The 26,298-nt window shown below is 47.0% G+C and overlaps 9 protein-coding genes across 9 annotated transcripts; 7 read left to right on the forward strand and 2 right to left on the reverse strand.

The window, feature by feature from the left end:
- The first annotated feature begins 779 nt into the window (after window positions 1-779).
- On the forward strand, window positions 780-2,564 carry DEU56DRAFT_980757 (uncharacterized protein). The gene is made up of 15 exons (XM_041359796.1): window positions 780-895; window positions 957-966; window positions 1,016-1,035; window positions 1,086-1,118; window positions 1,182-1,278; window positions 1,337-1,365; window positions 1,428-1,458; window positions 1,522-1,554; window positions 1,608-1,684; window positions 1,737-1,791; window positions 1,849-1,947; window positions 2,009-2,119; window positions 2,173-2,216; window positions 2,272-2,297; window positions 2,361-2,564. The coding sequence occupies exons 1-15, from the start codon at window positions 836-838 to the stop codon at window positions 2,488-2,490; spliced, it is 855 nt and encodes a 284-aa protein (XP_041208366.1). The 5' UTR covers window positions 780-835; the 3' UTR covers window positions 2,491-2,564.
- Window positions 2,565-5,101: 2,537 nt separating this feature from the next.
- On the forward strand, window positions 5,102-6,521 carry DEU56DRAFT_353692 (uncharacterized protein). Its single transcript, XM_041345813.1, has 9 exons — window positions 5,102-5,168; window positions 5,226-5,258; window positions 5,314-5,344; window positions 5,404-5,436; window positions 5,487-5,563; window positions 5,616-5,673; window positions 5,729-5,836; window positions 5,889-5,999; window positions 6,053-6,521. The coding sequence occupies exons 2-9, from the start codon at window positions 5,253-5,255 to the stop codon at window positions 6,130-6,132; spliced, it is 504 nt and encodes a 167-aa protein (XP_041208367.1). The 5' UTR covers window positions 5,102-5,168; window positions 5,226-5,252; the 3' UTR covers window positions 6,133-6,521.
- Window positions 6,522-7,320: 799 nt separating this feature from the next.
- DEU56DRAFT_901470 (uncharacterized protein) lies at window positions 7,321-9,274 on the forward strand. The gene is made up of 16 exons (XM_041356553.1): window positions 7,321-7,465; window positions 7,526-7,535; window positions 7,585-7,604; window positions 7,654-7,686; window positions 7,750-7,808; window positions 7,857-7,861; window positions 7,903-7,931; window positions 7,990-8,020; window positions 8,082-8,114; window positions 8,167-8,243; window positions 8,292-8,340; window positions 8,392-8,490; window positions 8,543-8,653; window positions 8,712-8,755; window positions 8,817-8,842; window positions 8,899-9,274. The coding sequence occupies exons 1-16, from the start codon at window positions 7,406-7,408 to the stop codon at window positions 9,026-9,028; spliced, it is 816 nt and encodes a 271-aa protein (XP_041208368.1). The 5' UTR covers window positions 7,321-7,405; the 3' UTR covers window positions 9,029-9,274.
- A 674-nt stretch (window positions 9,275-9,948) lies between these two features.
- Window positions 9,949-11,668, forward strand: DEU56DRAFT_353740 (uncharacterized protein). The gene is made up of 12 exons (XM_041345814.1): window positions 9,949-10,140; window positions 10,204-10,352; window positions 10,429-10,449; window positions 10,504-10,608; window positions 10,659-10,889; window positions 10,948-10,957; window positions 11,008-11,027; window positions 11,076-11,108; window positions 11,167-11,266; window positions 11,324-11,352; window positions 11,414-11,444; window positions 11,506-11,668. The coding sequence occupies exons 2-12, from the start codon at window positions 10,305-10,307 to the stop codon at window positions 11,574-11,576; spliced, it is 699 nt and encodes a 232-aa protein (XP_041208369.1). The 5' UTR covers window positions 9,949-10,140; window positions 10,204-10,304; the 3' UTR covers window positions 11,577-11,668.
- A 2,171-nt stretch (window positions 11,669-13,839) lies between these two features.
- On the forward strand, window positions 13,840-15,808 carry DEU56DRAFT_353756 (uncharacterized protein). Its single transcript, XM_041345815.1, has 16 exons — window positions 13,840-13,928; window positions 13,979-14,032; window positions 14,091-14,100; window positions 14,150-14,169; window positions 14,220-14,252; window positions 14,312-14,408; window positions 14,465-14,493; window positions 14,557-14,587; window positions 14,642-14,674; window positions 14,727-14,803; window positions 14,856-14,910; window positions 14,967-15,065; window positions 15,125-15,235; window positions 15,301-15,344; window positions 15,405-15,430; window positions 15,490-15,808. Exons 2-16 carry the CDS (start codon window positions 13,979-13,981, stop codon window positions 15,623-15,625), a joined length of 855 nt encoding a protein of 284 aa, XP_041208370.1. The 5' UTR covers window positions 13,840-13,928; the 3' UTR covers window positions 15,626-15,808.
- A 768-nt stretch (window positions 15,809-16,576) lies between these two features.
- Window positions 16,577-18,021, reverse strand: DEU56DRAFT_980761 (uncharacterized protein). The gene is made up of 3 exons (XM_041359797.1): window positions 17,747-18,021; window positions 17,596-17,690; window positions 16,577-17,537 (listed from the first exon to the last, which is right to left on the reverse strand). Exons 1-3 carry the CDS (start codon window positions 17,768-17,770, stop codon window positions 16,748-16,750), a joined length of 909 nt encoding a protein of 302 aa, XP_041208371.1. The 5' UTR covers window positions 17,771-18,021; the 3' UTR covers window positions 16,577-16,747.
- Window positions 18,022-19,158: 1,137 nt separating this feature from the next.
- Window positions 19,159-19,425, forward strand: DEU56DRAFT_719650 (uncharacterized protein; the record flags this gene model as incomplete). Its single annotated transcript, XM_041347663.1, has 1 exon — window positions 19,159-19,425. A coding segment is annotated over one exon (267 nt), but the record flags the coding sequence as incomplete, so codon positions are not given.
- Window positions 19,426-19,599: 174 nt separating this feature from the next.
- On the reverse strand, window positions 19,600-21,609 carry DEU56DRAFT_756160 (uncharacterized protein; the record flags this gene model as incomplete). Its single annotated transcript, XM_041349988.1, has 6 exons — window positions 19,600-19,777; window positions 20,103-20,206; window positions 20,501-20,611; window positions 21,107-21,268; window positions 21,429-21,531; window positions 21,602-21,609. The coding sequence occupies 6 exons, from the start codon at window positions 21,607-21,609 to the stop codon at window positions 19,600-19,602; spliced, it is 666 nt and encodes a 221-aa protein (XP_041208373.1).
- Window positions 21,610-23,864: 2,255 nt separating this feature from the next.
- DEU56DRAFT_980762 (uncharacterized protein) lies at window positions 23,865-25,587 on the forward strand. The gene is made up of 13 exons (XM_041359798.1): window positions 23,865-23,903; window positions 23,953-24,055; window positions 24,115-24,211; window positions 24,268-24,296; window positions 24,356-24,386; window positions 24,445-24,477; window positions 24,531-24,607; window positions 24,659-24,713; window positions 24,772-24,870; window positions 24,922-25,032; window positions 25,091-25,134; window positions 25,195-25,220; window positions 25,282-25,587. The coding sequence occupies exons 1-13, from the start codon at window positions 23,884-23,886 to the stop codon at window positions 25,421-25,423; spliced, it is 867 nt and encodes a 288-aa protein (XP_041208374.1). The 5' UTR covers window positions 23,865-23,883; the 3' UTR covers window positions 25,424-25,587.
- Window positions 25,588-26,298: the final 711 nt, after the last annotated feature.

Genomic DNA, 26,298 nt, shown 5'->3' on the forward strand with positions numbered 1-26,298 from the left:
AATACAACGGGAATGACGACGACAGCGAAGACCCCGACAGGCAAGCCGTAGATCCCTAACACCTCGCATCATTGTCGACCACCACCGTATATTTATATTGCTGATGTTTGCAATGGTTGTTCTGTGCCCAATGTCAGTCTTGATGGATATGCCCATCGATGTTTGAGAGGCACTCGCTTAAGAAAGACGACAACTCTACTCGAACCCTCAAACCATTCTGACCCAACAGTGGGCCAGACGGAAGGGACTGGGTCCAAGTATTATCTCATAAGGTGAGGATATCATTTTCTCTACCCACTCGACCGTCTTGATTCATCGAAATTTTTGAAAGACGTCGACAGAGACGAGACAATGTTCCATCAGCCTGCGGACGATTCTCTATCACCTCATCTACCCCCTTACAACTTCCTTCAGTCTACTTTACATACCATCATCACGCGCGAGTCAATTTCATCTTCGAAGACGCGTGCGTCTGAAACGCCCCGGGTTGATCGACAGAGGTTGAGCGACAGAGGTTGAGCCTTCCTCGAAGCTGTAGAAATGTAGGGCCCTGAAGGTGGCTGCGTGTTTCAAGGACTGATGGTGTTACAAACTTCCGGATCAACTTTGCGATGATCGAATCTATTTATATGTACCAACTGTAACGTTTATGAAGTTGCGCCCCGCCTATTGCGATGCATGCGGCCATGTCGACTTTAAATCACCCAGTGAAACGGTCAGGTGGATGTTTTCCCTAACATTTACGCCCCATCTTGATGGGATTCCAGTTCATTGATAAGATATAAGAAGGTGTATAATGTGTGCGCGAAACCCGGTTCTCCAACCACTCTAACGAATGCAGATGGAGTATTCGGTTGACGATGTCGCAGGAGCCAGGAGGCTGCAGCTCTCAGCGGTGCGTCGCTTTCTCAATACGATGTGAAGATAATAACCAATATACCATATGTGGCCACCAGTACATATGCAGTACGTGTCGTCTGAACGTCTTTTTCCTTGTTCTAACGTCATAGTTTAGCGGCGCTGGTTACATTCTGGGTAGGCTTGTCCCGGTCTATTCTCATCCGCCGTTAAACCTGTTTATCCAGACCTATGATTATATTCGCTCAATTCATGAGGAAGTAAGTGATGCACTCGTTTTGTGATACGCCTCGCTTTGGATATTGATAATATGCTTTTCGAAGTGGACATTCCTTCTTATGTCGCGCTGGACCAAAGTCAAAGGCCTTTATATCATTGCACGATATATTCCCTTTCTCCTCATCACCGTGGATCTATGTCGTGCGTTCATTCCCGGCACACATCGCCCTAATAATGGATTGACATATCTATGCTTTAGTGACCTTCGTCCTGAACGAGAACCCCAATGTATGTGAACATGCAGCCGACTTATCGACTGACGAATACCGCTAATTGCATGACTTCGCCAGAAATGTCAGATAATAAGCGACATTTACGCATGTACGTGCACGGTGCACGGTGCATACACGTCATTCATGAATGCTAAAGAGTCTTTTCTGACAGCTTTTGGTCTGATATCACTCACTTGCTCTGAATGTATTTCTCCTTCCTCCGAGGCAAAACACGTGTTTCTGATCCGATTCATCCAGGCTTTTTTATACTCAGAACGCATGCGCTCTGGAGCAACAATATGATCGTACTCTTAGCCATACTTTCCACCCACATTGTGAGTCACCTGCCCTCATCACACTCGAGATCATGGTTGATGATTCAGTCAGGCTATCATCATAGCATGCATCGGCATTCGTTTGGCCACTATTGGCACATCATATGGTTCGTGCACTCACCTTTCCGTGCTACTATTCTCATTTATTCACTTCATTTTCACAGTTACGATTAGTGCGATCCCAGGCATCACAGGTTGCTACCGGAGTTCGGGCAGTTTCCCATTCTTCGTGCCGTTCATTCTCTTCTTTGTGTTTGCGCTGGGTATGCCGCTGGAAATTGGGAGTATACATCACAGACACACGTTGACTGACGCTATTCCCAGGATTACTCTCCCTCACACTCGTGCAAGTCATACAGAACTGGCGGATGGCCAAAGGCCCTCTTCATGCCATCCTGCTGAAGCATAGTATATTCTACTATACATGCGGTCTTCGTGAGTCAGCACTTCGTATGTGTGCCAATCGGTGATGATTAATGTTTCGAAAGTTCTCTCGGCCGTGAACGTCCTTATGCCGCTGCTGTTTTCCGACGTGCGTAACCAACACCCTTCAGTACGATTGAGTCATTGATGTTCCGCACACTCAGTCCGCGTACTACTTCCTCCTCCAAGAGTATGTACCTCCAACTTCGGTTCGGAATTTCTACTAACTACACCCAAAAACACACATACACAGATCTTATATCTTTATCATTGCGATCCTCGCCACGCGCATGCACCTTCGCCTCTGGCATATGGACCAGCATGTGGATGGCTCTGACGGCCTCGTGTGGATTTCTTTGTTCGATATACCACCTACACCGTGACGCCTTACCGCGCCGCTTATTCGGGGTCGTTAGTAGAGTGAATTTGGAGGCACGCGCTTGTCTTATAGGAATGCATTTTTTGACATCAGTGGAATATGTGTGCATGTAAGACATGGAGCAAACAACATTTGAAGGTAGGGTGAGATCCGGGTGACGAGCTCCGGTGTTTGTATATTAGATTTATTCATATATTTCTCGATTCTTACCGTCGAGCATAAGTAACAGACGTCCCAACCATCGCAGTCACCCCTCGCGAACGTTCTTCATTTTCCTTTACTTATATCGCAACCACCCGACCATATTGATCGACTCAGCAACGAACTACGTATCGTGACATCAACCACAGCATAAATGCACAATTAGGAATATCACTCACTGTTGCAACGTGTCAGTGACTTCGGCTTCCAGCTACTCGTCAGCAACGTTCCCTAGAAGTATTAAAAAGGGTGAGTCATGGTGTTGAATCAAGAAAACGATCTATACTCACCTGCATGCACTAACAGATGCGCAGAGATGCTGTCAAAGCAACAATAATGACGGGGAAGGAGAAACCATGACACATTATCTGTGCGGATGATATGGGATCTGATTTCGAATGAAATAGGGAACGCAGTGGGATGACGGCTAGCTTTTATATCCTGAACAGAGTCTCTCCCAATCAATTGCGTCTGGCAAGGCGTCAGAGCCTATACACGTTCTGGAAAATTCCCAGGGACGCATAAATGATCCAGAATATATCAAAATCAGACATCGAACATGTTCTGAGGCGGGGATGGCATAATATTGTACGCAAGGCCTATTAATATTATTGAGGTGGAGGCTGTTATTAGCGTATGTGTATCACAGCTGGCCGAAGCCTGAGAGAGGGTCACCAATGCGGAATGCGGAAGATGTCTAGGAAGACGTATCTACCATGGAGCCAGTACCGCATGCACTGCATGACGGACAACCCCGGGGAACAATTTGCGCAGGTGGAAGAACTTCGTACCAGACCCATATTTGGGATGAAGGAAAAACGCGATAGGTGTACGGCCACGCCACGTAGCATTTTGGCTTAGTCAGAGCCTAGACAATGCTTAGTCATCAGTCAAGCACATGTTTCGGGAGCAAAGCAACGTTCAGAAAAATCATCCTGCCTCGAGTCAAGGCTATATCCCAGTTCAACGTGGAATTAAACTTCAACTTACTACGTACGTGACCAGGCTCGAGTCTTTGTTTGATCCGGACCAGCGTCTCTACTTAAGAGCTTGCCACTGTATTTGGTGACCATCCAATCTTGATGTTGGCCCAGGGCCGGCACTACAAGTGAGCAATTTATAAACACTTACCGCCCTCCACCAAGCCCATCCACGAATTCTCACTTTGTAAGCCTCTTTTCCTGTAGAAGCACAAATTCAGGGCCACGAAGTTGGGTTTACACACCAACACAGCAAAGAGCAATGCCAACTTTCTGAGTGCAACCCGTGGCATTGTCCGCACCACTCGGAGAGCGAGGCAACCGTTCACCCTTTGTAGTATCGTATAAAACGACACATCCTCCAATGGTACATCAACGCTACGAAACGACCAACAAGAGCATTTTTTTGGTGAGTTACCTCTGCTAGTCAAACACTCTGATACACTCCTGTAGCGCCACGGCCATCCTACGCTTCATCATACTAATTCCTGTAGCCTCACCTACATAGCATTCACCACATCATCAAGGCGTCAGTCAGATAAACGGGTACCTGTGTTGATCAGCTTCACGTGGACGAGAACGTCATAGCTTCCTTCAGTCTGCTTGACATATCATCATTGCGTATTCAAGACATCTCATCTTAGAATAAGTGTCCATATAAAAGGTTGAGTCTTCCTTGTAGAAAGGACCCATCAAACCCTACGAAGGGACAAGTAGATGTTGAGCTCTGATAGTGGAGTTAAGTCTTTCCACTGGCTGCGTGATTCAAGGACTAATGCTGTGTTTCAGTCGGGCATTTTAGAAGCACGAATCACAATGAATTGGTCAAACCTAACTATATATAGTAGGCATGTTGTGCGTCTGCAACAAAGTAATATTTACACACCCTAGACTCCGTCGAGACTTCCAGGAAGCGCCAGATATGCCGTTTTCAACTCCGCCTGCCAGAACGTTGCCTCGAGACTGCTGCGTTCCCACCGGGTTCCTGGTCAGCCCATTCATAAGAGATAAGAAGGTGGATGCTGTGGGCATAAAACCCATCTTTTTACCTCTCGAATGTATGTAGATGGAGTATTCGGCTAACGATATCGCAGCGGTCAGGACTCTACAGTACTTAGGGGTGCGTCGCTTTGTTAATACGAAGGCAACATAATAACAGATATGTCATTCATGGTCATCAGTTCATATGTAGTGCGTGCCGGTTGAATGTCTTCTTCCTCGTTCTAATGTGACAGTTCAGCGGCGCTAGTTACATTTTGGGTAGGCTTGTCTCGAACCATTCCCATTCACCATTAAACCTGTTAACCCAGACATATGATTATATTTGTTCACTTCATGACGAGGTCAGTAATGTACTTGTTCCGTGATATGCCTTGCTTTGGATATTGATAGCCTATTCGATAGTGGACATTCCTGCTTCAATCGCGCTGGACCAAGGTAAAAGCCCTCTATATCATTGCACGATATGTCCCCTTTTTCCTCATCGCCGCGGACCTAAGCTGTACGTTTATTCCCGGCACCCGTCACTCCAATAATGAATTGACATCCTTCACTTCAGTGACCCTGGCCCCGAACGAGAACCCCTATGTATGTGAGCGTGCAGCGCGCTTCCACAGATAACGACACTTACTGCATGACTTCGCCAGCAATGCCGATTGTTAATCAGTGTTTACTCAGGTACGTGTATGGAAAATGTTACATGCATGTCCTTGCCGAGCGCTACTCCTCTCTCATAGGTTTCGCAGTGATATCACTCACTTGCTCTGAATGTACTTCTCCTTCCTACGTAACATACACGCTGCTGATTCAAGTCATCCAGGCTTTTTTGTGCTCAGAACATATGCGCTCTGGGGCAGCGGTAGGGTCGTGCTCGTAGCCATGCTGTCCACCCTTTTTGTGAGTCCCATCCCCCTACCACTCCCAAGCTCATGGTTGACTAATAAGTCAGGCTACCATCATATCATTCATCGGTATTTGGTTTACCGCTATTGCCACTTCTCAATATAGTGTGTACTCTCACCTTCCCCCGCTACTATCTACATATTCTCTCCACTTTCATAGTTACGACTAGCGCAATTCCGGGCACCACAGGCATCACAGGCTGCTACCGGACCTCGAGTAGTGTCCAATTGTACCTGCCGTTTATTCTCTTATTTGTGTTTCAACTGGGTATGTCGCTCGGGGCATATATTACCGATGCGCGCTGACCGACGCTCTTCAGGATTGGTCTCCCTAACACTGACACGTGCCACACAGAGCTGGCGGTCGACCAGGTGCTCTATTCATACCGTCCTGGTAAAACATAATATATTCTACTACGCATGCGGTCTGCGTGAGTCAGCACTTACGTATGTTTCCATACTCATCTAATTATCGTTCCGAAAGTTCTTTCGGCCGTGAATATCCTTGTGCCGATGCTATTTTCCGATGTGTGTAAACCTCTCGATACCCTTCAATACGATTAAATCACTGATGTTCCGTACATTTAGTCTCCATATCACTCCTTCCTCGAAGAGTATGCCACCCCAACTTCCATTGCAGATTCCTACTGACAATACCCCCAATCACGTATATGCAGTTTGGAGGTCTTTATCCTTGCGATTCTCGCCACGCGCATGCACCTCCATCTTTGGCATACCAACCGGCACGTGCATGACTCCGACACCCCCGCGTGGATTTCTTTATCCGACTTGCCATCCGCAGACCATATGGCGTTCTGAGTTTTGGACTACGAGATGGCTGATCGGCTGCTTGGTCGGGTTTGGGACACGCTTAACTTAAAAGAATGCATTTTTGTCTTGAGTGTCAGATGCTATTCGGATATGGACGTGTGAGTAACTTCAAGTAATTCAATCTTCACATCGCAGAGCTGATGCACAAGTAAAGTTTGTGGTTCAAATCATGACTAGGTCAATCCATGCCTGTGAAATGTCCGGGAATCCCGAGTCCACCTCCACCCCACCCACAAACTCCCGCTTTCCAAATATTTGTTCCCGTAAAAACACAAATCTATGCTTCACGAAGTTGGGTTAAATAGAATCAGCAGTGCGCACGGGAGTAATCCAAGTTCTAAGCTGTGATACTCGTTCCAGGTAATCATGACGAGTGTAGCCATCTACCCAGCCCTAATCCAGGTCGGACACGCCGTGTCGCGCATCACCATAAAGAAAATATGGTAGACGACATGATTTTTAAGCGTGACCGGGGTCGGTCACGACCCTGACACAGGTTATCTACACAGGTACATCAACACTGCGACACGACTGACTTCAAGCGATTTTTCGTAGGGTACGTCCCGCCAATCTACTGACCATTCTCCATTACCACATCTGCCCCCTCATACCGTTACAGATACTTGTATCAATCGGCTTCATGTGGACAAGATCATGTTAGGTTCCTTCAGTCTGCCTCACATATCATGATCACGCACATATTAGAGTCATCACGTCTTCAAATAAGTGTGCGTCTAAAAGGTTGGGCATTTCTCGTAGAAATGGGACCTCAACAAAACTAACGAGGGGCAGTGTAGATAGAGGGGAGCTCCGGTTGATGGTGTTTCAAACTTCAAGCAGAAGCATCAACGTTAGTGTATTATTGATCAAACCTAACCATATATAGTAGCTGAGTTTTGCGTCTGTTCCTGTGAACACGGCCATCTTCCCAGTTCTTAAATGATGAATAGGTGCAAGAAGGCGCGTTATTTGTGTGCGAAATCTTTTTTTGTTACCTCTCCAACAAATGCAGATGGTACATTCCGCTGAAGATATCACAGCGGCCAGGCGTCTGCAGTTCTTAGCGGTGCGTCACTTTCTTAATGCGAGGGCAAGATAATAACAGATATACCATGTGTGGTCCCAGTACCTATGCAGTGCGTACTGTCTGAACTGCTTCATACTCGTTCTGATTTGACAGCACAGCGTCGACAGCGACATTCTGGGTAGGCTTGTTCTGATCTATTCCTGTGAGCTGTTAAACTTGTTTTCCAGACCTATGATTATATTTGCTCAATTCACGAAGAGGTAAGCAATACACTTATTCCGTGATACGCCTCGGTTTCAATAATATTAATGTACTGGTCAAAGTGGGAATTCCTGCTTCGGTCGCGCTGGACCAAGGTAAAAGCCCTTTATGTCATTACACGGTATGTTCCCTTTTTTCTCATTGCCACGAACCTATATCGTACGTTCAGCTCCAGTACGCATCACCCGATAATGAATTGACATGCTGTGCTTCAGTGGATTTCACCCTGAACGAGAACCCCAATGTATGTGTCCAGCGAACTTACCGACCGACGAACGACAGGTACTGAATGAAGTCTACAGAAATGCCAGATATTTATCAATATCTACTCATGTACGTGCACGGTACATACTGCATGCTCGTCCTTGCGGAGTGCTGCTCTTTCCTCCCGCAGGTTTCGGTCTCGTATCAGTCACTTGCGCTGAATGCATGTCTCCTTCCTTCAAGACATCCACGTGCTCCTGATATAATTTATCCAGGCCTTTTTGTGCTCAGAACATGCGCACTCTGGACCAACAACAGAATGTTACTCGTGACCATGCTGTCCACCCTTCTTGTGAGTCCCATACCCTCACCAAAGCATATGGTTTTATGAATCAGTCAGGCTATCGTCGTGGTTTCACTCGGCACTCGTTTTATTTCCACCTCATATAGTTCGTTCCGTCACCTTCTTAGTATTCGCAGATATTAACTCCATTTCACAGTTATGACTAGCACGATCCTAGGCTTCACAGGCTGCTACCGAATCTCAAGCAGTATCCAATTCTTTATGCCGTTTCTTCTCTTTTTTGTGTTTGAACTGGGTACGTCACCTGGAACTGGCATTGCAGACACGTACTGACTGACGCTCCCAAGGATTGGTCTCACTCACACTCATACGTGCCATACAGAGTTGGCGGCTGGCCAATGGCCCTCTGTACGTTGTCCTGATAAAGCATAACATATTCTACTATGCATGCGGTCTGCGTCAGTCAATACTTTCATTTGTTTCCGTGCTCATCGGTGATGATTATTGTTCCTAAAGTTCTCTCGGCCGTCAACGTCCTCATGCCAGTACTGTCTTCCAATGTGCGTAAACCTCCCAATACCTTTCAATATAATCGAGTCATTAGATATTCCGCACACCCAGTCCGCATATCACACTCTCCTTGAAGAGTATGCACCTCAAACCTTTGCTGTGGATTCCTACTAACAACTCTCTTGAACCACAGTTTGCAGTTCTTCCTCCTTGCGATCCTCGCCACGCGGATGCACATGCATCTCTGGCAGGTTGATAGGCACGTGCATGGCTCTGACGCCCTCGTGTGGGTTTCTGTGTCCGACACGTCACTTGCGTTGTGACATCTTATCGCGTGGCTCGATTAAATGTCGTTTGTGGAGTTGGTTTGGACTATGAGATGTCGATGATGACTGGTGGGGCTGCCACGGGCTGGGTTCGGAACGCACTTAAATTATAGGAATCCATTCTTGTCATGGGCGTCAGACGTCTCCGTCGATAGGGTACGGTTGAAAAGTCACTTTTTTTAACAGCTACGTTACATAATAATGGTTAAAAACACTGTTGAAAAGTGGTCACGTCCTGAGGCCTCTTTTCAGAAAATTGTGAAAAAATACAGGTGTGTGGGAACGTTTTGAATGAACCTCCGACGGAAAAATGCAACCGGACCCCTCCCACCGCCAAGCTTATTTTCGACACACTATGTTATTCCCTGCATCTGAATCTCTCATCGCTACCGCGTTTCGGGGTGTGCTTGAATACTTGCAGACACTGCTACAAAATCTGCCAACTGCCTTGCCTGTCGGCACTGCTTTCACGACTCTCCGAACATGAACGCATACAGGCTGTAGCTGAGTAGGCCATAGTATTACGAGGGAGACGAAACCTTCAATGGTTCAACTAAGATGCCGCAGCATTCTGATTAGCACCAGCACAATCGGGCATTCCGCCATTGAGGAGTGTGGCCTTGGGCACTCTTGCTCCCATCGAATTTCAAATTTAAAGTTCAAACCCATTTCGAAGCAATCAATGTGTTTGATTAAGTACCACCCGTTGATGCGTTGATGCGTACAATTACATTTGATATCACAGAGCTAGCGTTGATGCTTTGATCAACAAAGAAAACCCACGCTCGCAAAATGTTCAGAATTCCACGTCCACAAAGCCTACCTGCAGGCACCTCAGGCTGATGGTGACCCCAACCGACACCTCGCATTATCCATAGTTACATCCTCCAATGCGCTGTCGGAAGATATTAATACGTCGTTCATCTTGTATAAGCATCAGCGCTAGCTCCGCGATGCCAAATGGAATTGTACAGTGAGTACATCAACACTACGAAACGACGGAAAGCAAATGCTGATCCCCCCACATACTCAATCATCCGACAATCCAACCTTCTAACAGACAAACACACTCCTTGAGGATTCTGCTTGAGCAGCATTTAGTTCGACAGGTAAGGGCTCCGTGTCAATATTTTGATAGCCCACATTTCTGACAATGTCCGGCTGCCCGCAAGGTTCTCGTAATCAAAACTAATGTTGCTGTCCCATTGATAACCATCTCCACCGCATAGACTCGGAAGAACCTTGTCCGCACTGTCCCTAGACCGACACCATTATGTTAACGCGTTGGTTTCCATCAGCTTTCTGCATCATCATCATCACGGCGATCGCACGCGCATCACCGGCATCTCATCTTCGAAGAAGCGCGCGTCTTAAAACGTAAGGGTTGATGAAAAAAGCCGATCCTTTCTTGTGGAAACGTAGGTCCCTCCGAGGTGGTTGTTTTAAGGATTAATGGTGTTTCAAATGTCAAGCTTTTCAGGAGCAAGCACCAAGAACCAGGCTTCAACGACCAGCACAATGAGCACACGCAAACTCCCGAACAATTTTGGGATGCTTCGAATCGAATTATATATACAGTACGTAACTACATGTGGTGTCTCAATAGAGTACTTATGAGCCATGGCAGTGTTGTCTGAAAAAAATTCTGGTACTAACTTTAAATATCAAGTTGTGCCCTACCTGGTACAGCCTGTTGAAACACCCCGGATCACCGAATGGCTTTTTAGACCACTTATTCATAAGAGATAAGAGGGTGCACGATGTGTGCGCAAAACCCATTCTTTTACCTTTTGAACGCACACAGATGGATTATTCGGCTGCCGATATTGAAGCGGCTCAGAGTCTGCAGCTCTTAGCAGTGCGTCGTTTTCTTAATACGATGATAAGATTATAACAGATTTACCAATTGTTATCAGTACCTATACGGTGCGTCACTGCAGTCTGAACTTCTTCCTCGTTCTGACTTGACAGCTCAGCGGCGCTGGCTGCGTTCTGGGTAGGCTTGTCTCAATCTATCCCCGTTCGCCGTTAACTGTTCATCCAGACCTATGACTATGCTTGTTCATTTGAACAAGAGGTAATGCACCTAATCCGTAACACGCCTCGGTTTGACATTGATAATATGCTGTTTGAAGTGGATATTTCTGTTTCAGTCGCGCTGGTCCAAGGTCAAAGGTCTTTATATCGTTACACGACATGTCCCCTTCTTTCTCGTCATCACGGATCTAGTGTATCGTGCGTTCAATTCCAGCACACATCCTTCCGGCAGTGAACTGACAGGTAATACTCAAGTGGGATTCACCTCGAACGAGAGCCCTGATGTATGTGAACATGCAGCGGCCCAACCACTGACGAACGATACTTACTACATGACTTCACCAGAAATGTCGCATATTGAGCGATACTTACTCATGTACGTGTACTGTACATGCTGCATGCACGTCCTTGTCGAGCACTGTTCTTTCCTCTTACAGGTTTCGGAGTGATTTCACTCACATGCTCTGAATGTATATCTCCTTCCCCCGCAATATACACGTGCTTCTGATCAGCTTCATCCAGGCTTTTTTGTGCTCAGAACGTATGCACTCTGGAACAAAAATAAAATTGTACTCGTAGCGATGATCACCTCCCTTTTTGTGAGTTCATGCCCTCCCCACACCCAAGCTCATTATTGATGGGATCAATCAGGCTACCACTGTTTCATTCATTGGCATATTCCTCACCAGTATTACCACCTCATATGGTTCGTGCTCTCGCTTTCCTATACCTATTCACACACATTTACTTCATTTTCACAGTTACGGTTAGCGCGATCCCAGGCATCACGGGGTGTTACCGGAGCTCGACCACTGTCGAAGTGCTTTTGCCGTTTCTTCTGGTATTTGTGTTTCAAGTGGGTATGTCGCTGGGAACTGGGATCACACAATATGGACACGCGCTTACTGTCACTTCCCAGGACTGATCTCCCTAACACTCGTATGTGTTGTACGAACCTGGCGATCAACCAAAAGTCCTTTGTATGCTATCCTGGTGAAGCATAATATATTCTACTATGCCACCGGTCTGCGTAAGTCAGGACTGATACATACCAGTGTCTCCGTGCTCATTTGTGATGGCTATGGCTCCCATAGTTTTCTCGACCGTGAACATCCTCATGCCAGTGCTAGCTCCCGATGTACGTCCACTTTTCAATAGTCATTAATATGATTGAGCCATTGATGTCCTGCACATCCAGAACGCATTCTACACCGTCCTCGAAGAGTACGCACCTCCAACTTCTTTTGCGAGTCCCTGCTGACGATAACTCCAAAAACGCATATACAGTTTGCAGGTCTTTTTACTTGCAATCCTCGCCACACGCATGCACCTCTATCTCTGGCATATTGACCAGCAGGCGGTTGGCACTGGCCTTGTGTGTGATTCTCAGCCCGACACGCCAGATCTTGATTCCATACCGTACGTGTGATACAGTGTGATGTCTTATCAAGGTTTGGACTAGGTGGAGAAAGCTTATCGGGGTCACCGGCTTAATTTATAGGATAACGCCCGGAGAGACACCGAATTTGACGGATATAAGTAATCATGGCAGCGAGGATCATTCACCTGATGACTTTTGACGAAAATGTATATGAATACTGATATATACGTACGATGCCAGTGGTATACTATGATATTGCAACTACCTCTGAAACGTGAATTCATCTGTCACTGACACTGTCAGCGTTTCATTCGAATCGGCAAATGCCGATGGGTTGATCCGTTTCCTTTTGTCGCATGCACGAGAAATTCCACAACATTGCCTTGAACCACGACATCTTCCTTCCAAAATTTATTCGAGACTTGAAAAAGAGGTATGATGTTATCGAGGCATTCAAACTCTGCTCACCCAAGTGATCAAGTTAACAACAGACGAGAGGGAGCCATTTCGAAGATTCCTCGGTCACTTTTCGCGTTCTTAGGAATCTCGCATAGACTGTCAAGGTTTCGTCTGTCTTTTTACCTGGATTATGACTTGAAGTTGGTGAATTATTGTCTTCCTCTGCCAAATTCACCCTATCCACGAACTCCCACATTGTAAATATCCGTTCCTGTTGAGTAAGCACCATCAAGTTATATTTACACACTGAGATGAGGAATGGGTTCTTCCAGCTAATGTACTTCTCATGATCAGATTTCCGTGCGCAGGCCCGGGATGACGTCAATCGACAGATCATAGATCCCTAACATTTCGCATGGTCCATAAATGACGAGCATACTAGTATAGTTGACAATCCCGAACGCATACTGATTTTTTACGGTGGTCGTTCTCCTCAAAATAGCCGATAACATCCTATATAGGTCCCTCCAAGGTGACTACGTGTTTCAAGGAGTCGTGTTTCAAATCTAAAGGACTACGTGAGTTTCTGAATCAACTTTGTGTTAACTAAACTTAAATATATATGGTACCAGCCTAGTGCGTGTTTGAGTACTTATAGCCATTCCATATGGCGGTGGATCAATTCAACTATTCCAAACACAAAATTCACACATACTACACAGGATTTCAGACGTGTACCGTATCAGGATACTTTTGGACATTGTGTTTTAGCGAGACTTCCCGGTTTGGTAACGCAGCACGACGACACAATGCTCGAGCTCGCTATGGAGGACACCGAGTTCAACTATAGCTACTTGGTGACTAGGTCAACTTTCAATCATTTAGTAAAAAACTTCATCACGACCATCAACTTAAGGTGAATGGTGTCCCCATTTTTTACACCCCCATCTTGATAGCCGTCTGCCAGTGGCTCTAAATAAAGGGACCATCGCCGTGAACATCAGGTTGAGCCGAATGGTGCCCGCAATATTGTCACTGCCATCTTGATGGGTTCCCAGCTCATTCATAAGAAATAAGAAGGTGAATGGTGTGTGTGCAAAACCCGTTTTTTACCTCACGAACGAACACAGATGGAATATTCTGCTGCCGATATTGCAGAGGCAACGAGTTTGCAGTATTTAGCGGTGCGTCGCTTTCTTAATACAAGGGCAAGATAATGACATATATGGCATACGCTACCAGTACCTATACAGTGCGTACTGTCTGAACTATTGCTTCCTCGTTCTAACTTGACATCTCAGCGTCGCTGGCTACATTCTGGGTAGGCTTACCCCGATCTATCACTATCCGCCGTTAAACTGGCTTATCTAGACCTATGATTACGCTTGTTCACTTCACGAAGAGGTAATACCCTCGCGCCTTGATATGCCTCGGTTTCGATATTGATAATACACTGTTCAAAGTGGAAATTCCTGCTTCGGTCGCGCTGGACCAAAGTTAAAGGCCTTTACATTATCACACGACATGTCCCCTTCTTTCTCATCAGCATGGATATATACCGTATGTTCAGTTCCAGCACACATTCCCCGATACTGAATTGACATATTGTGCTTTAGTGACCTTCGCCCCGAGTGGGAACCCCAATGTATGTGAACGTGCAGCTGACATACCCAACTGATAAATGGCGCTGACCGCATGACCTTGCTAGAAATGCCGGACGTTGGGAAATATTTATGTATGTACGTGCACAGTATAAGTTCCGTGAAAGTCCTTGTTGAGCTTTCCTCTCACAGGTTTTGGAGTGATATCACTCACTTGCTCTGAATGTATATCTCCTTCCCCCACGACATACACGTGCTTCTGATGCGCTTCATCCAGGCTTTTTTGTGCTCAGAACGTATGCGCTCTGGGACAAAAATAGAATCGTACTCGCAGCCATGGTGTCCACCTATGTTGTGAGTCCCATGCCCTCGCCACACCCAAGTTCATGACTGATGAACCAATCAGGCTGGTATCGTAGCATCCATCGGCATTCGTTTTGCCACTATTCCAACCTCGTATGGTTCGTGCTCTCATATTCCCCCACTATTATTCGCACATATTAACGCCCCTTCACAGTTACGACTAGCGCGATTCCAGGCATCACAGGGTGCTACCGGACCTCTCGCAGCGCCGAAGTGTTTCTGCCGTTTCTTCTGATGTGTGTGTTTCAACTGGGTATGTCTCCGGGAACTGGGATCATACAATACACGGCGCACCTACTGACACACTCCCAGGACTGATCTCCCTAACACTAATTTGTGTCGTACGAAGCTGGCGAGCAACTAGGAGCCCTCTATTTGTTATCCTCGTGAAGCATAACATCTTCTACTATGCATGCGGCCTGGGTTAGTCAGGACTTATATATTATACATGTCTCCATGCTCATTGGTGATGATTAACGTTCCCAAAGTTCTCTCAGCCGTGAACATCCTCTTGCCAGTGCTAGTTTCCAATGTGCGTAAATCTCTCAAAAGTCATCAATATTATTGAGTCATTGATGTTCCGCGCTTCCAGTCGGCATACTACACTGTCATCCAAGAGTACGCACCTTCAATTTCTTTTGCGGGTTCCTGTCGATTATAACCACAATCACATACAGTTTCCAGGTTTTTATCCTTGCGATCCTCGCTACGAGCATGCACCTCCATCTCTGGCGTATCGACCAGCACGTGCATGGCTCTGACCTTGTGTGTATTTCTTTGTCCGACATGTCACCTGCAGACCCGTACATGTGATGCAGTGTGCTAGGTGGAAGTGGCTTATCGAGATCCGCCGGCTTGGTCTGGTTTTGGACGCGCTTAACTTATAGGAATGCATTTTTTGTCGGGATGAATAATTTGACGTCCGGAGAGACGCCAACAGGTATAAGTAATCATGACAGCGAGGATCGTTCACCAGATGACATTCAACAAAGATGTCTATCAATACTGATACCCGTGCGATGTTTCAAGTCTCTGACTGACGATAGTACACTAATGATGATACTGCGACCTTCTGCCCAAAGCCATTGATCACATCAGCCTTGATCGTAGGACACAGCGGGCACTTGAATATGGTGCTGATGTACCCATCATCCACCCTAGCTGTGACACTCAGTCACTACTGACCTTACACTCAGGTCCTATATCAGGTGCCTCCACTGCCGGTGGGATATCATAGAATGTTGCTATTACGACCAAATTAACACTTACTTGGCAGCATGATTACTCCAGCTATTGCGCAATGAATGGATTGGCCTTATATCATAAATACCATAGCACGGCAAACTTCAATCGCCAGACATCATTTCGTGGTTGTCAATTTACAACCCAAAAAGTAGATATTTCCTCTGCCTATACTCGCAAACATTGTACAAGCTCATATTCCGGCGCATTTCTGGAGTCAGCCACATCACATCACTCTCGCATCACTCACCCAGGGACAAACGTATCAAATACGAAGCAGAGGAGAAAGCTAAACAACGGGTTTCCCAACAGCGAAAGAATTGGGAGAGGCGTAAGAGACTGCGGAAGTATCGTCGGACAGCCATCTGCACCGGCTGGGTGAATGTAGCACGTTGCTGCAATATCGACAGTGCTCGGCCGACTGGTGCACTCGAGCACGTCGACTGGCCGAGGAACGAGGTGATCAATCCGTAGTCATGATATTCGTGTATTGATACATATGATACAATTTACAAGTTGAAGATCGCAATTCTAAAAGTGCGGATGAAAATATGTATAAAAGATGCAAGTGGTACGATATAAATGATCGATAATGATAATGATGAGTTCCACATAAAATTGTGATGCTGATGCCAATGCTGGTGATGATGCGGGGGTAATAGGACAACGGGATGAAAGACGATAATGAAGATTTCAATAGACGTTGTATTCGTTTGTATACGAGGGCTGGGCCATCGAATATGTTGCATTGTCCTGATACTCGTAGCGGCCTTCAAAGTGCCCTGAGCCATATTTCTGCAAAAACTGGTCCAGTTCAGGTGGAAAAGGGTTGTTCAGGTCGCTTCCCGAGACGGGCTGGGACTGAAAGTTGACATCTGGAACGGGCTGCTGATAGTTGGCATTAGAGAACAGCTCCGGGTCAAACTGCGGCATGTGGAGAGTGGAGAGATCGGCGGGGACAGTCGCAGGCTGTACGTAGTTGGAAGCGGGGATGGGGAGCTGAGAGGGCTGATCATAAACGGAGGCGAAGCTCTCGGCGAGGAGATCTGGGAAGAGTCGCTCCCAGGGGAGTTCGGCGAGCTCGCCCGAGAATTGGGGGATACCAGAACTGCTGGACTCAGCAGGTGAGAGCGAATCGCAGGGAATGAGGCCTGCGGCGAGCTCGGGATCGGGAAATGCTGGGTCATTGAGATCCAACGATGCAGGAATCTCTACCTCTGGCTTCATAAATCGAGTGGAGGGGTAAGGCGCGACTGCGGACCGTCGAGCAGCTTTGCCACCGGGGTTGCAACGCGCTTTGGGCTGGTAGTCGTGCAGTCTCTTGCGGTGACGTGTCAAACTGCCTGGATCTGTGGTGGCAAACGCGCACCCAGGGTGAGGGCATATCTTGGAGCGTTCACCGGTGTGGGTTCTGATGTGTGTCTGCATGTTGGACTTTTGGAGGGTCTTGTAATCGCAGTCAAAGAATGGGCATGCATGCATACTGATCAAGATAGTAAACAGGTCAGAACCATGTTGTATAATAAGGCGCAAGCACGTACAGAGCTTCCTTGTGATCATCGTGCGTCCGCATGTGTCTTGGAAGATCTGCCTTGCGGCTTATAGTCTTGTGGCAGACAGTGCAGTTGACAGGTGTCTGTAGAGAAAGTGTGATAAGTACAAGACGGGTAATGAGGTAAGCTGGAAGCGTACCATGTTACATTCTGCAGCAGGCATCTTGTGATAGTGTTTGAGAGGAAGGAAGGGGTTGTGAATGATCTGTGGGGTGGAATTAAATCCTTGGAGTGAATGAAAAGCGCGTGTGTTGGGGCAAATGCACACATCTTGCACGCTTCTTTTAAAGCACCAGGTGTGCTATGGACATCGAGTATGATTGCTTTTCTGCGGCGCACGTTTCTGCCTTCAAAGGCAAAAAGCGCAAAGCAATCGTGTGCGATGGTCTGAGCATAAGGGACGAGCCACTCGGTTAGCGAGGATGGCAAGTGAGTTGGATTGCGTCTCAGAACTTTTATTTTTCTACCTTGTAAGGTAATTTCTGATTACCTGCTCAATGCGGGGATGAGTGGCTCAATGCTCAGGCCCTCAGGCGTCATGATGGGGAGGTAGGGGTCCATAGACTCGGAGAGCTCCACCTCGAGGGCACGCCCAGAAGTAGCATGGAGGGTGTGTTGTCGAGTTTCATTCCAGTACTAGTCTCTAGGAAAGTGTTCGAAGTCACCACTTGTCAATATTTGAAGCTCTAGCTATGGAAGACGACGAGGACGATGAAGAATAAGGCGGGTTGGCAAAAGTAAGTTGTCTCGATGACGTAATATTTGAGTTTGAATTTATGGACATAATTTATTTCAAGGTTTCCTCCTCCGTCGTATCAAGACTTACAAGCAGCGCGTCACCGTCCAGTCGCATGTACGCTCAGGCTGTGTGCTACTAACCACAAGCTTCCTCGTTCTGTTGCACCAATAAACCTTTGAAGACTCGTATCCGGCCGTCCTTCCAACTTCCTCAATGGCTAAAGGCAATCCTCCTCGGAAGAAGCGCATACAGTTCAGGTGTGGGACATGACGACTGGCAAGGTATTGACGGCCTCTCTCGAAGGGCACTCTGAGAGTGTTATGTCCGTCGCGATTTCATCAGATGGAACTCGAATAGTGTCTGGTTCAGATGACCACACAATTCGAGTGTGGAATATGGAGACTGGCAAGGCCTCGAGCGTCTGTCTCAAAGGCCACACTGATGCTGTCCTCTCTGTCGCAATCTCGCCAGATGGTCGTAATATCGTGTCTGGCTCAGATGACAAGACCATCCGGGTTTGGGATATTGGGACTGGCGAGCTATTGGGCGCCGCTCTCCAAGGCCACACTGACTCCATTAACGCTGTTGCAATCTCATCCGATGGAAATCACATCGTGTCCGGTTCAGACGACGAGACGATTCAGGTGTGGGATATGGCAACTGGCGAGGCAGTCGGTGCCCCTTTCCGAGGGCACACTGGACCCGTCAAGTCTGTCGCAATCTCACCCGATGGCAAAAACATCGTGTCTGGGTCATCCGACAAGACCATACGTGTGTGGGATATGGAATTTCTTAACCGACACCAACCCTTCGAAGCACCTGCAATATGCTTCTCATCTGACCTATCTCATGCCCTTCATTCCACCTCGTCCTTCCTCTCAGATTCTGAAACCCCAGCTCCATCCGGTCCGAACGAGGAGGGATGGGTTGTAGGTCCCAAAGGACGGCTCCTCCTCTGGATCCCACTCACTTTCTATTCGTCTGCGATGTATACCCCAGGCAACACGCTGGTGATATCCAACAATGCTGTACAGCTGGACTTGAGTCATGTTGCGCACGGCACATCATGGCACGAGTGTCGGAAGTAGGAGGCAACAGCATCTTCGCGATACATATATTTCTTTCAGGTTATGGCATGTATTTTGTCATTCAACTGAAGATGGGACAGATTTCGTACCGTACAATACATATTTGCCTTATCGCGGTGTTTCTTTCAACTTCGTTTATATATTTGTTCTGTTCTACTTTCTTCACTACTCCACGACCGTGTACCGCAGGATGTATGCAAAGTCATACTCTTCGCACGTCGTTCCTCTATCTCTGGATTTGCTTTCCTGTTTATTTTTTCCTGGATCAACCATACTATCCTTCGGGATCTTTACTCTCATCTGAATTAGTGGCTCGCCGGCTTCCTTCACCCCCTTGAACGCACTATCAACAGTGTAGATATCATCCAGCTACTGAACAACGCTGGACGAAGACTAATCGCGAGTGCGGCCATCTGCTGATCCGCAATCAGCCTCTCCCTAGATTATCAACGAACTTCTGGCTTATGATGTGCGTCCACTCAAGGCAGCTCGCGCTCCTACTATCAGGCATATCAGGTCTTATATTCGAAGAAGCGTTGGAGTAGGGGACCCCGGGGGTAGTGCCACGTAGCTTAGTCAGCTACCAGTGAGTGTGCTTCGCGTGGTGTCCTCCGGATCCATGTAACGGACGCCTTGGAGACGAGGCAAGCGAGACGAGAAGGACGGACAGAATGGGGCCAGTTACTGGCGTTGATTCGACGAGGAAAAGAGATACAAAGCCCCGACACGCATAAATACTTGCTACAGCGATAATGTAAGGTGAAACCGTAATCTGTAAGAGTGTCAGCGAGGTTCGAGTCAGAGATAACGAACCCGCAAACATCCGAACGAGTCGATCCGTGCGTGACGGGTACATTGGCGCAGTGTTCAGTAAGGTAGAGTGTCCATGTTCTAAATAGAAAGACCGTGAGCTAGGTATAATGACCGTGACCGTGACATCATCCCCCTTCTAGGGCGAGTGAGGATGAGTCTACAAGTCGAGCCTTTCGGCAGGACGCGAGACACGACCCCTACGGGTCGTAGTCTGCGTTGGAGGCACGTACTCAGATCTCAACCTCTGACGTACGGCAGCGGGCGACGGAGGACGGGCAGCGGCAGGCGGGACGGCAGCGAGGGCAGGCGCGGGAGGCACGGACGAGGACTCGGAGGGCACGGAGGGCACGACGGGCGAAGGTACCTGAATAGAAGAAGGAGTAGAAGAGTAGTCAGTAACAGATGAAACATTATAATTTTTATTGATGTCGAAAGTGTGGGGATGTGGGGAACGAGGATGACGGCGATGGAAACGTTCGATGAGCTCATTAAGTGAGTTGGGAATATCAGAAAGAGGAAGCCACGAGTCTTCTGACTCGGGGAGGGACTTCCACCGTATGAGGTACTCGTAACGGTGGCCGATTTTACGACAGTCCAGTATGGACTTGATGTCGTGGATGGGGTCGTCGATGAGGTCGAAAGGAAGCGGAGGTGAGTGAGTGTGGAATTGGGAAGGGTCGGTGTAAGGTTCGAGGAGTGAAACGTTGAACACTGGGTGAAGACGGGATAAATAGGAGGGGAGACGGAGTAAGTACGCGGAAGTGCCTATTTTGCGAATGACGGGATAAGGGCCGAGTCGACGATGATCGAGCTTCAGGGATGGACGCGTGGTTCGGATGTTGCGACGCAACAACCAAACCAGCTGACCAGGTTGGAATTCTGGTGCTCTTGCAACCTTCTTGTTGTAATGCTTGGCCTGGGCATCTTGTGCGAATTGCAATTCTGCGCGTAGTTCGTCATGGATTATGTCGAGTCGCGCGGCGAGGCTGGCAGCAGCAGGGACAGATGAACGTTCAGAAACCTGTGGTTCAAAGGTAGGGTGATAAGCATAGTTAGCAAAGAATGGTGTTTGACGAGTGGAGGAGTTCTCGAGGTTGTTGAACGCGAACTCGGCAACATCAGCAAACTACCGGGCGCTTGTACAGGTTTGTACAGATTTGTACAAGTTTGTACAAACTCACAAGGTCTACAGCTAAGTCCCCCCTGTGCAGGTTTGTACGAGCTTGTACAAGGAGGCACAGACTGTACAACTTGTAGGTCTGTGAGCTTGTAAAGTCTGTAGCCCTGTAAAATTTTCGATATTATGATCAATAAAAGAAATCAAGTACTGTCTATTAATTCCACAAGCAATTACATGATCATTTCTATTAATTGAATTTTTGCCACTTACTTGGTTTGAACCCTCGACCACACAGTTGACCAGATGAAATCACATGATCAATTCTCACAGTTTCAAGCAGCACTTACCACTACACTAAAGGACCTTGTAAATATCAAAGCAGCAACTGATATATATACCATATCCATTGGACTTAGAATAAAATACAATACTTGATTGTCTAATACAATAGTCTACCTTTAGGATTTTGATAAGGAGTGACTATGGCAAACCTTAGTACATTTTTCGAAGAAAATCAAAGTTATAGCCCTTCTCAAGGGTAGTCTTTCCATAGTCTCATGACATTTTTTTGTTAAGTTCCTAATGAGTTATAAGCAAAATACTACGAAGTGGTGTGTTCAAGGAAGTTCAGGCACTAGGGTAGACCGTGGGAATCTTTCCGATAAAAATCAAAGTTGCAGCCCTTGTCAAGGGTAGTCTATCTGTAGTCTCATGAAATTTTTTGTTTAAGATCCTAATGAGTTATAAGCAAAATACTACGAATTGGTGTGTTCAAGAAAGTTCAGGCACACAAGTAATGTGACTGATGTTTGCTTATTAAGACTAAGAACCAACAGGAATACCAATAGTAAAGAAAGACTATGAAATTTCGACTTTTTGGTTGTTAGGGACTAGGATTTTGATTAAGGACCATGATAAGGAATGACTAGGGTAGACCGTGGGAACATTTACGATAAAAATCAAAGTTGTAGCCCTTGTCAAGGGTAGTCTATCCATAGTCTTATGATATTTTTTGGTTAAGATCCTAGTGAGTTATAAGCAAAACACTAGAAAGTAGTGTGTTCAAGAAAGTTCAGGCACACAAGTAATGTGACTAATGTATGGTTATATTAGACTATTGAGTGTCAACTATCAAGTTACTAGACTACTACTTAATAGTTTTAGTCTTGTGAGGCTGTCAACCTTGTGACATGTTTGTGAGGTCTGTAAAACCTTGTGGCATGTTTGTGAGGCCTGTGAGGTCTGTGGCGAAAACGGTAGTTTGCTGATGAAGAGGGAGGTAATCCACCCAGTCGTCTTGTTGATACGAACAGTAGGCGCGGAGATATGTCTCCAGCGTCTGATTCGTGCGCTCAGTCAGACCGTCAGTCTGCGGGTGATACGCTGTTGATGTGCGAGTATCAATTTTCAATAATGATGTCAGTTCGGACCAGAATTTAGAAATAAAGATGGAACCGCGATCTGAGACAATAGAGTCTGGGAGCCCATGTAGGCGAAAGATGCGGTCCAAAAACAACCAGGCTAGGTCAGGAGCCGTGAGTGTCTCTTTGCATGGGATGAAGTGCGCATATCGCGTGAGTCGGTCGCAAACGACCCATATTGAATCGTAACCGTGTGACACGGGGAGTTTGACGATAAAGTCCATGGATATTGCTTTCCATGGACGAGAGGGGACGTCGAGAGGCTGGAGCAAGCCGTAAGGCTTATGGCGGGGTGTTTTGATGCGTGCGCAGGTGTCGCAAGCTTCTACGTAGCGCCTGACAAAGGTTTGCATGCCAGGCCACGAGTAATCTCGTGCTACAAGTCCGAATGTTCGGTTTCGTCCTGGGTGGCCTGCTATGACAGCGTCGTGCCGGGAGAATAAGGTATCCTTGCCTTGCTCGCGATATGCACTGGCAGGCACACATTCGTGGATACACTCCAGCATTTGTCTTGATTTAACAGCCGGGGCTGATCGAGCCAGACGCATAGGTCTCTCCAATGTGGCTATGTGTTTCAAGGACTGATGATGTTTCAAATTTCAAACTCCAAGCCTTCCAGAAGCAAGCTTCGAGAATCAAAGACCAGGCCAATGAATACACGCGAGCCACCAACTCAAATCACGTTTGTGTTAATTAAATCCAATACGTTACATATAGCAGGCTTCTGATCATGAATGGCTATCTTCTCAGTGAAAATGCCCAATGTTTCTGGCACCAACTGTTACTTTTGTTGAGTTGTGCCCCGCCTGGTGCGGCCTGTGACCACGTGTGGTCGACTTTAAATAAGCCAGTACTAGCTTCATCAAGCTAAGCTAAATGATGTTAATACATATACTCCCATATTGACGAGTTTCCGGCTCATTCATAAGAGTTGAGAAGGTGCGTGATGCGAATACAAGAAGCCCCCCCTTTTTACCTCTCGAATGAACGCAGATGGAGTATTCGGCTGACGATATCGCAGCGGCCAGAAGTCTGCAGCTTTTAGCAGTGCGTCACTTTCTTAATACTAGGGCGGGATAGTAACAGGTGTACCATATGCTACCAGTACTTGTGCAGTGCGTACTATCGAGGCTGCTTCTTCCTCTTTCTGACTTGACATCCCAGCGGCGCTGGCCACATTCTGGGTTGGCTTGTCCCGATTTTTTCCCGTCCGCTATTAAACTTGTTTATCCAGACCTACGATTATACCTTCTCACTTCACAAAGAGGTGATGGACTTTTTCCGTGATACACTTCAGTTTAGATGTTGATAATATGCTGTTCAAAGTGGATATTCCTGCGGCGGTCGCGCTGGACCAAGGTAAAAGCCCTTTATATCATCACACGATATATCCCCATTGTCCTCATCGCCGTGGACCTTTATTGTGCGTCCATTCTCAGCACACATCCCCCGATAATGTTCTGACATGTTGTGTTTCAGTAAATCTCACCCCGAATCAAAACCCCAATGTACGTAAACGTGCAGTGCACTTCGACTGATGACGACACTTACTGCATGACTTCGTCAGAAATGCCATATAATAATCAGTATCTACTCGTGTACGTGTATGGTACATGTCACATGCACATCCTTGCTGAGCGCGCTCTGTCCTCAAAGACTCCGGCCTGATATCACTCACTTGCTCTGAATGTATCTATCCATCCCCCCGTGACATATATGTGCTCCTGATCCGATTCATCCAGGCATGTTTGTCCTCAGAACGTATGCGCTCTGGAACAGGAATAGAATATTACTCGTGGCCATGCTGTCAGCCCTTGTTGTGGGTCCCATACCCTCACCACACCCAAGCTCATGGTTGAAGAATTAGCAGGCTGTTATTGGAGCTTCCAGCGGCATTCGTTTTGCCAATCTTGCTGACTCTAATGGTTTGTGATTTTACCCTCCCCACACTACCATTGGCACGTATTCATACCACTTTCCCAGTTACGACTAGCGCGATCCCAGGCATCGCAGGCTGCTACTGGACCTCTCGCAGTATCCAATTCTCCATCGCGTTCATTCTATTGTTTGTGTTTCAATTAGGTATGTTGAGAGCATGCGTTATAGACACACGCTGACTGACGCTCTCCCCAGGACTGGTCTCCCTCACACTCATACATGTCATACAGAGCTGGCGGATGTCCACCGGGCATCTGTACGCTATCCTGGTGAATCATAACATATTCTACTATGCATGTGGTCTCTGTGAGTAAGGACTTTCATATGTTTCGGTGCTCATCGGTGATGGTTATCGTTCCGAAAGTTCTCTCAGCCGGGAACATCCTTGTGCCAATACTAATTTCCGATGTGCGTAAGCTCCCCGATACCCTTCGATTTGATTGAGTAATTGATGTTCCGCACACCCAGCCCGCATGCTACTCCCTCCTCGATGAGTATGCACCCCCAGCTTCTGTTGTGAATTTGTACTAATAGCACCTCCAAACACACATGTAGTTTACAGGTTTGTATCATTGCGATACTCGCCACGCGCATGCACCTCCATCTTTGGCATACGGACCAACACGCCGGGTATGACACTGACGCCCTCGTGTGGGTTTCCCTGTCCGACATGTCACCTGGAGACCTTGCGCCGTGACGTCTTATCGCGTGGCATATTCGCTGTCGTTCGTGGAGTGAGATTTGAATACTAGATGACCGGTCGCGTGGCTTGGTTGACTTTTGGATGTGCTTGACGATGTAGGAATACATATAAATATCTACATATTGTAAGGACGGAGTGATTTCCAATATGGTGTCGACGCCATGTGCGCGCTCCAACTGTGCTGTTTTCGTACTCCGGTTGCTCGCTGTGAACTGCGGCACTTTGCGTCTTTTCTCCGTCACAGTGTAACAAGCCTCTTGTCCATGGTGGCGTATGGTCTTGTCACTACGTCTGAAACACGAACTCGTCTGGCAGCATGCCAGTGGTTACAGGATACTTGGAATAAAATCTGGCAATAGGACAGACAATGTTATTCAATTGTCCGGTTGAATGGGCCCTTCCAATTCGTATACCTTTTCAGGCGTCCGGCGCAGGATGACGCTCATCATCTAACCGTAGATCCTTAATGCCTCGCATGATCCATATCTGAGATGCTTGTCAATGATGTGTTTTGTATGTGCAAGCTCACAGGTTGCATAGTAGTTTGGGTAGGCGTCGTGCACTGCGACGCTCGGCCTTCATGCACGTCTAGTATTTCTCAGAGCCCGCAAAAAAATCGAACAATATTTTGAGACATGATATCGGTGTGGTATGTGGGCTGCGACCCTTGGTTTACGCCTCAAATTTTATTGAGCTATAAACGTATCTCCCACTTCCACTCGGTTTCACGTGATACAGTAAACTTCCTCTCAAAACGATGGGAATACCCGTCAAGACTGATGTTATTGCTTTGGGCACAGAATCACACTATAAACGTCAGCAACATGCGCTCGGGATTGTTAACTGTGCGCTGATTGACTATGTATCAC

Source organism: Suillus clintonianus (assembly GCF_016758775.1).
Source record: "Suillus clintonianus strain FC179 chromosome Unknown DEU56scaffold_36, whole genome shotgun sequence".
Classification (NCBI taxonomy): domain Eukaryota; kingdom Fungi; phylum Basidiomycota; class Agaricomycetes; order Boletales; family Suillaceae; genus Suillus; species Suillus clintonianus.

Excerpts from the sequence above, each read along its gene's own strand:
- DEU56DRAFT_980757 (XM_041359796.1), top strand. The coding sequence starts at position 836 with ATGCAGATGGAGTATTCGGTTGACGATGTCGCAGGAGCCAGGAGGCTG. Across the intron at positions 1,119-1,181 it reads TTCGCTCAATTCATGAGGAA|TGGACATTCCTTCTTATGTC; the intron begins GTAAGTGATGCA and ends TGCTTTTCGAAG. Across the intron at positions 1,948-2,008 it reads CTTCTTTGTGTTTGCGCTGG|GATTACTCTCCCTCACACTC; the intron begins GTATGCCGCTGG and ends CGCTATTCCCAG.
- DEU56DRAFT_353692 (XM_041345813.1), top strand. Across the intron at positions 5,437-5,486 it reads ATCACTCACTTGCTCTGAAT|GCTTTTTTGTGCTCAGAACA; the intron begins GTACTTCTCCTT and ends CAAGTCATCCAG. Across the intron at positions 5,564-5,615 it reads CCATGCTGTCCACCCTTTTT|GCTACCATCATATCATTCAT; the intron begins GTGAGTCCCATC and ends CTAATAAGTCAG.
- DEU56DRAFT_901470 (XM_041356553.1), top strand. The coding sequence starts at position 7,406 with ATGCAGATGGTACATTCCGCTGAAGATATCACAGCGGCCAGGCGTCTG. Across the intron at positions 8,021-8,081 it reads ATTTATCAATATCTACTCAT|GTTTCGGTCTCGTATCAGTC; the intron begins GTACGTGCACGG and ends TTCCTCCCGCAG. Across the intron at positions 8,756-8,816 it reads TGCCAGTACTGTCTTCCAAT|TCCGCATATCACACTCTCCT; the intron begins GTGCGTAAACCT and ends CCGCACACCCAG.
- DEU56DRAFT_353740 (XM_041345814.1), top strand. The coding sequence starts at position 10,305 with ATGTTAACGCGTTGGTTTCCATCAGCTTTCTGCATCATCATCATCACG. Across the intron at positions 11,267-11,323 it reads CATCACGGATCTAGTGTATC|TGGGATTCACCTCGAACGAG; the intron begins GTGCGTTCAATT and ends GTAATACTCAAG. Across the intron at positions 11,353-11,413 it reads CCTCGAACGAGAGCCCTGAT|AAATGTCGCATATTGAGCGA; the intron begins GTATGTGAACAT and ends TGACTTCACCAG.
- DEU56DRAFT_353756 (XM_041345815.1), top strand. The coding sequence starts at position 13,979 with ATGGAATATTCTGCTGCCGATATTGCAGAGGCAACGAGTTTGCAGTAT. Across the intron at positions 14,170-14,219 it reads CGTCGCTGGCTACATTCTGG|ACCTATGATTACGCTTGTTC; the intron begins GTAGGCTTACCC and ends TGGCTTATCTAG. Across the intron at positions 15,345-15,404 it reads TGCCAGTGCTAGTTTCCAAT|TCGGCATACTACACTGTCAT; the intron begins GTGCGTAAATCT and ends CCGCGCTTCCAG.
- DEU56DRAFT_980761 (XM_041359797.1), bottom strand. The coding sequence starts at position 17,770 with ATGCCTGCTGCAGAATGTAACATG. Across the intron at positions 17,691-17,746 it reads CTGCTGCAGAATGTAACATG|ACACCTGTCAACTGCACTGT; the intron begins GTACGCTTCCAG and ends CTTTCTCTACAG. Across the intron at positions 17,538-17,595 it reads GATGATCACAAGGAAGCTCT|TATGCATGCATGCCCATTCT; the intron begins GTACGTGCTTGC and ends TATCTTGATCAG.
- DEU56DRAFT_980762 (XM_041359798.1), top strand. The coding sequence starts at position 23,884 with ATGCTACCAGTACTTGTGCA. Across the intron at positions 24,212-24,267 it reads CATCGCCGTGGACCTTTATT|TAAATCTCACCCCGAATCAA; the intron begins GTGCGTCCATTC and ends GTTGTGTTTCAG. Across the intron at positions 25,033-25,090 it reads CTACTATGCATGTGGTCTCT|TTCTCTCAGCCGGGAACATC; the intron begins GTGAGTAAGGAC and ends TCGTTCCGAAAG.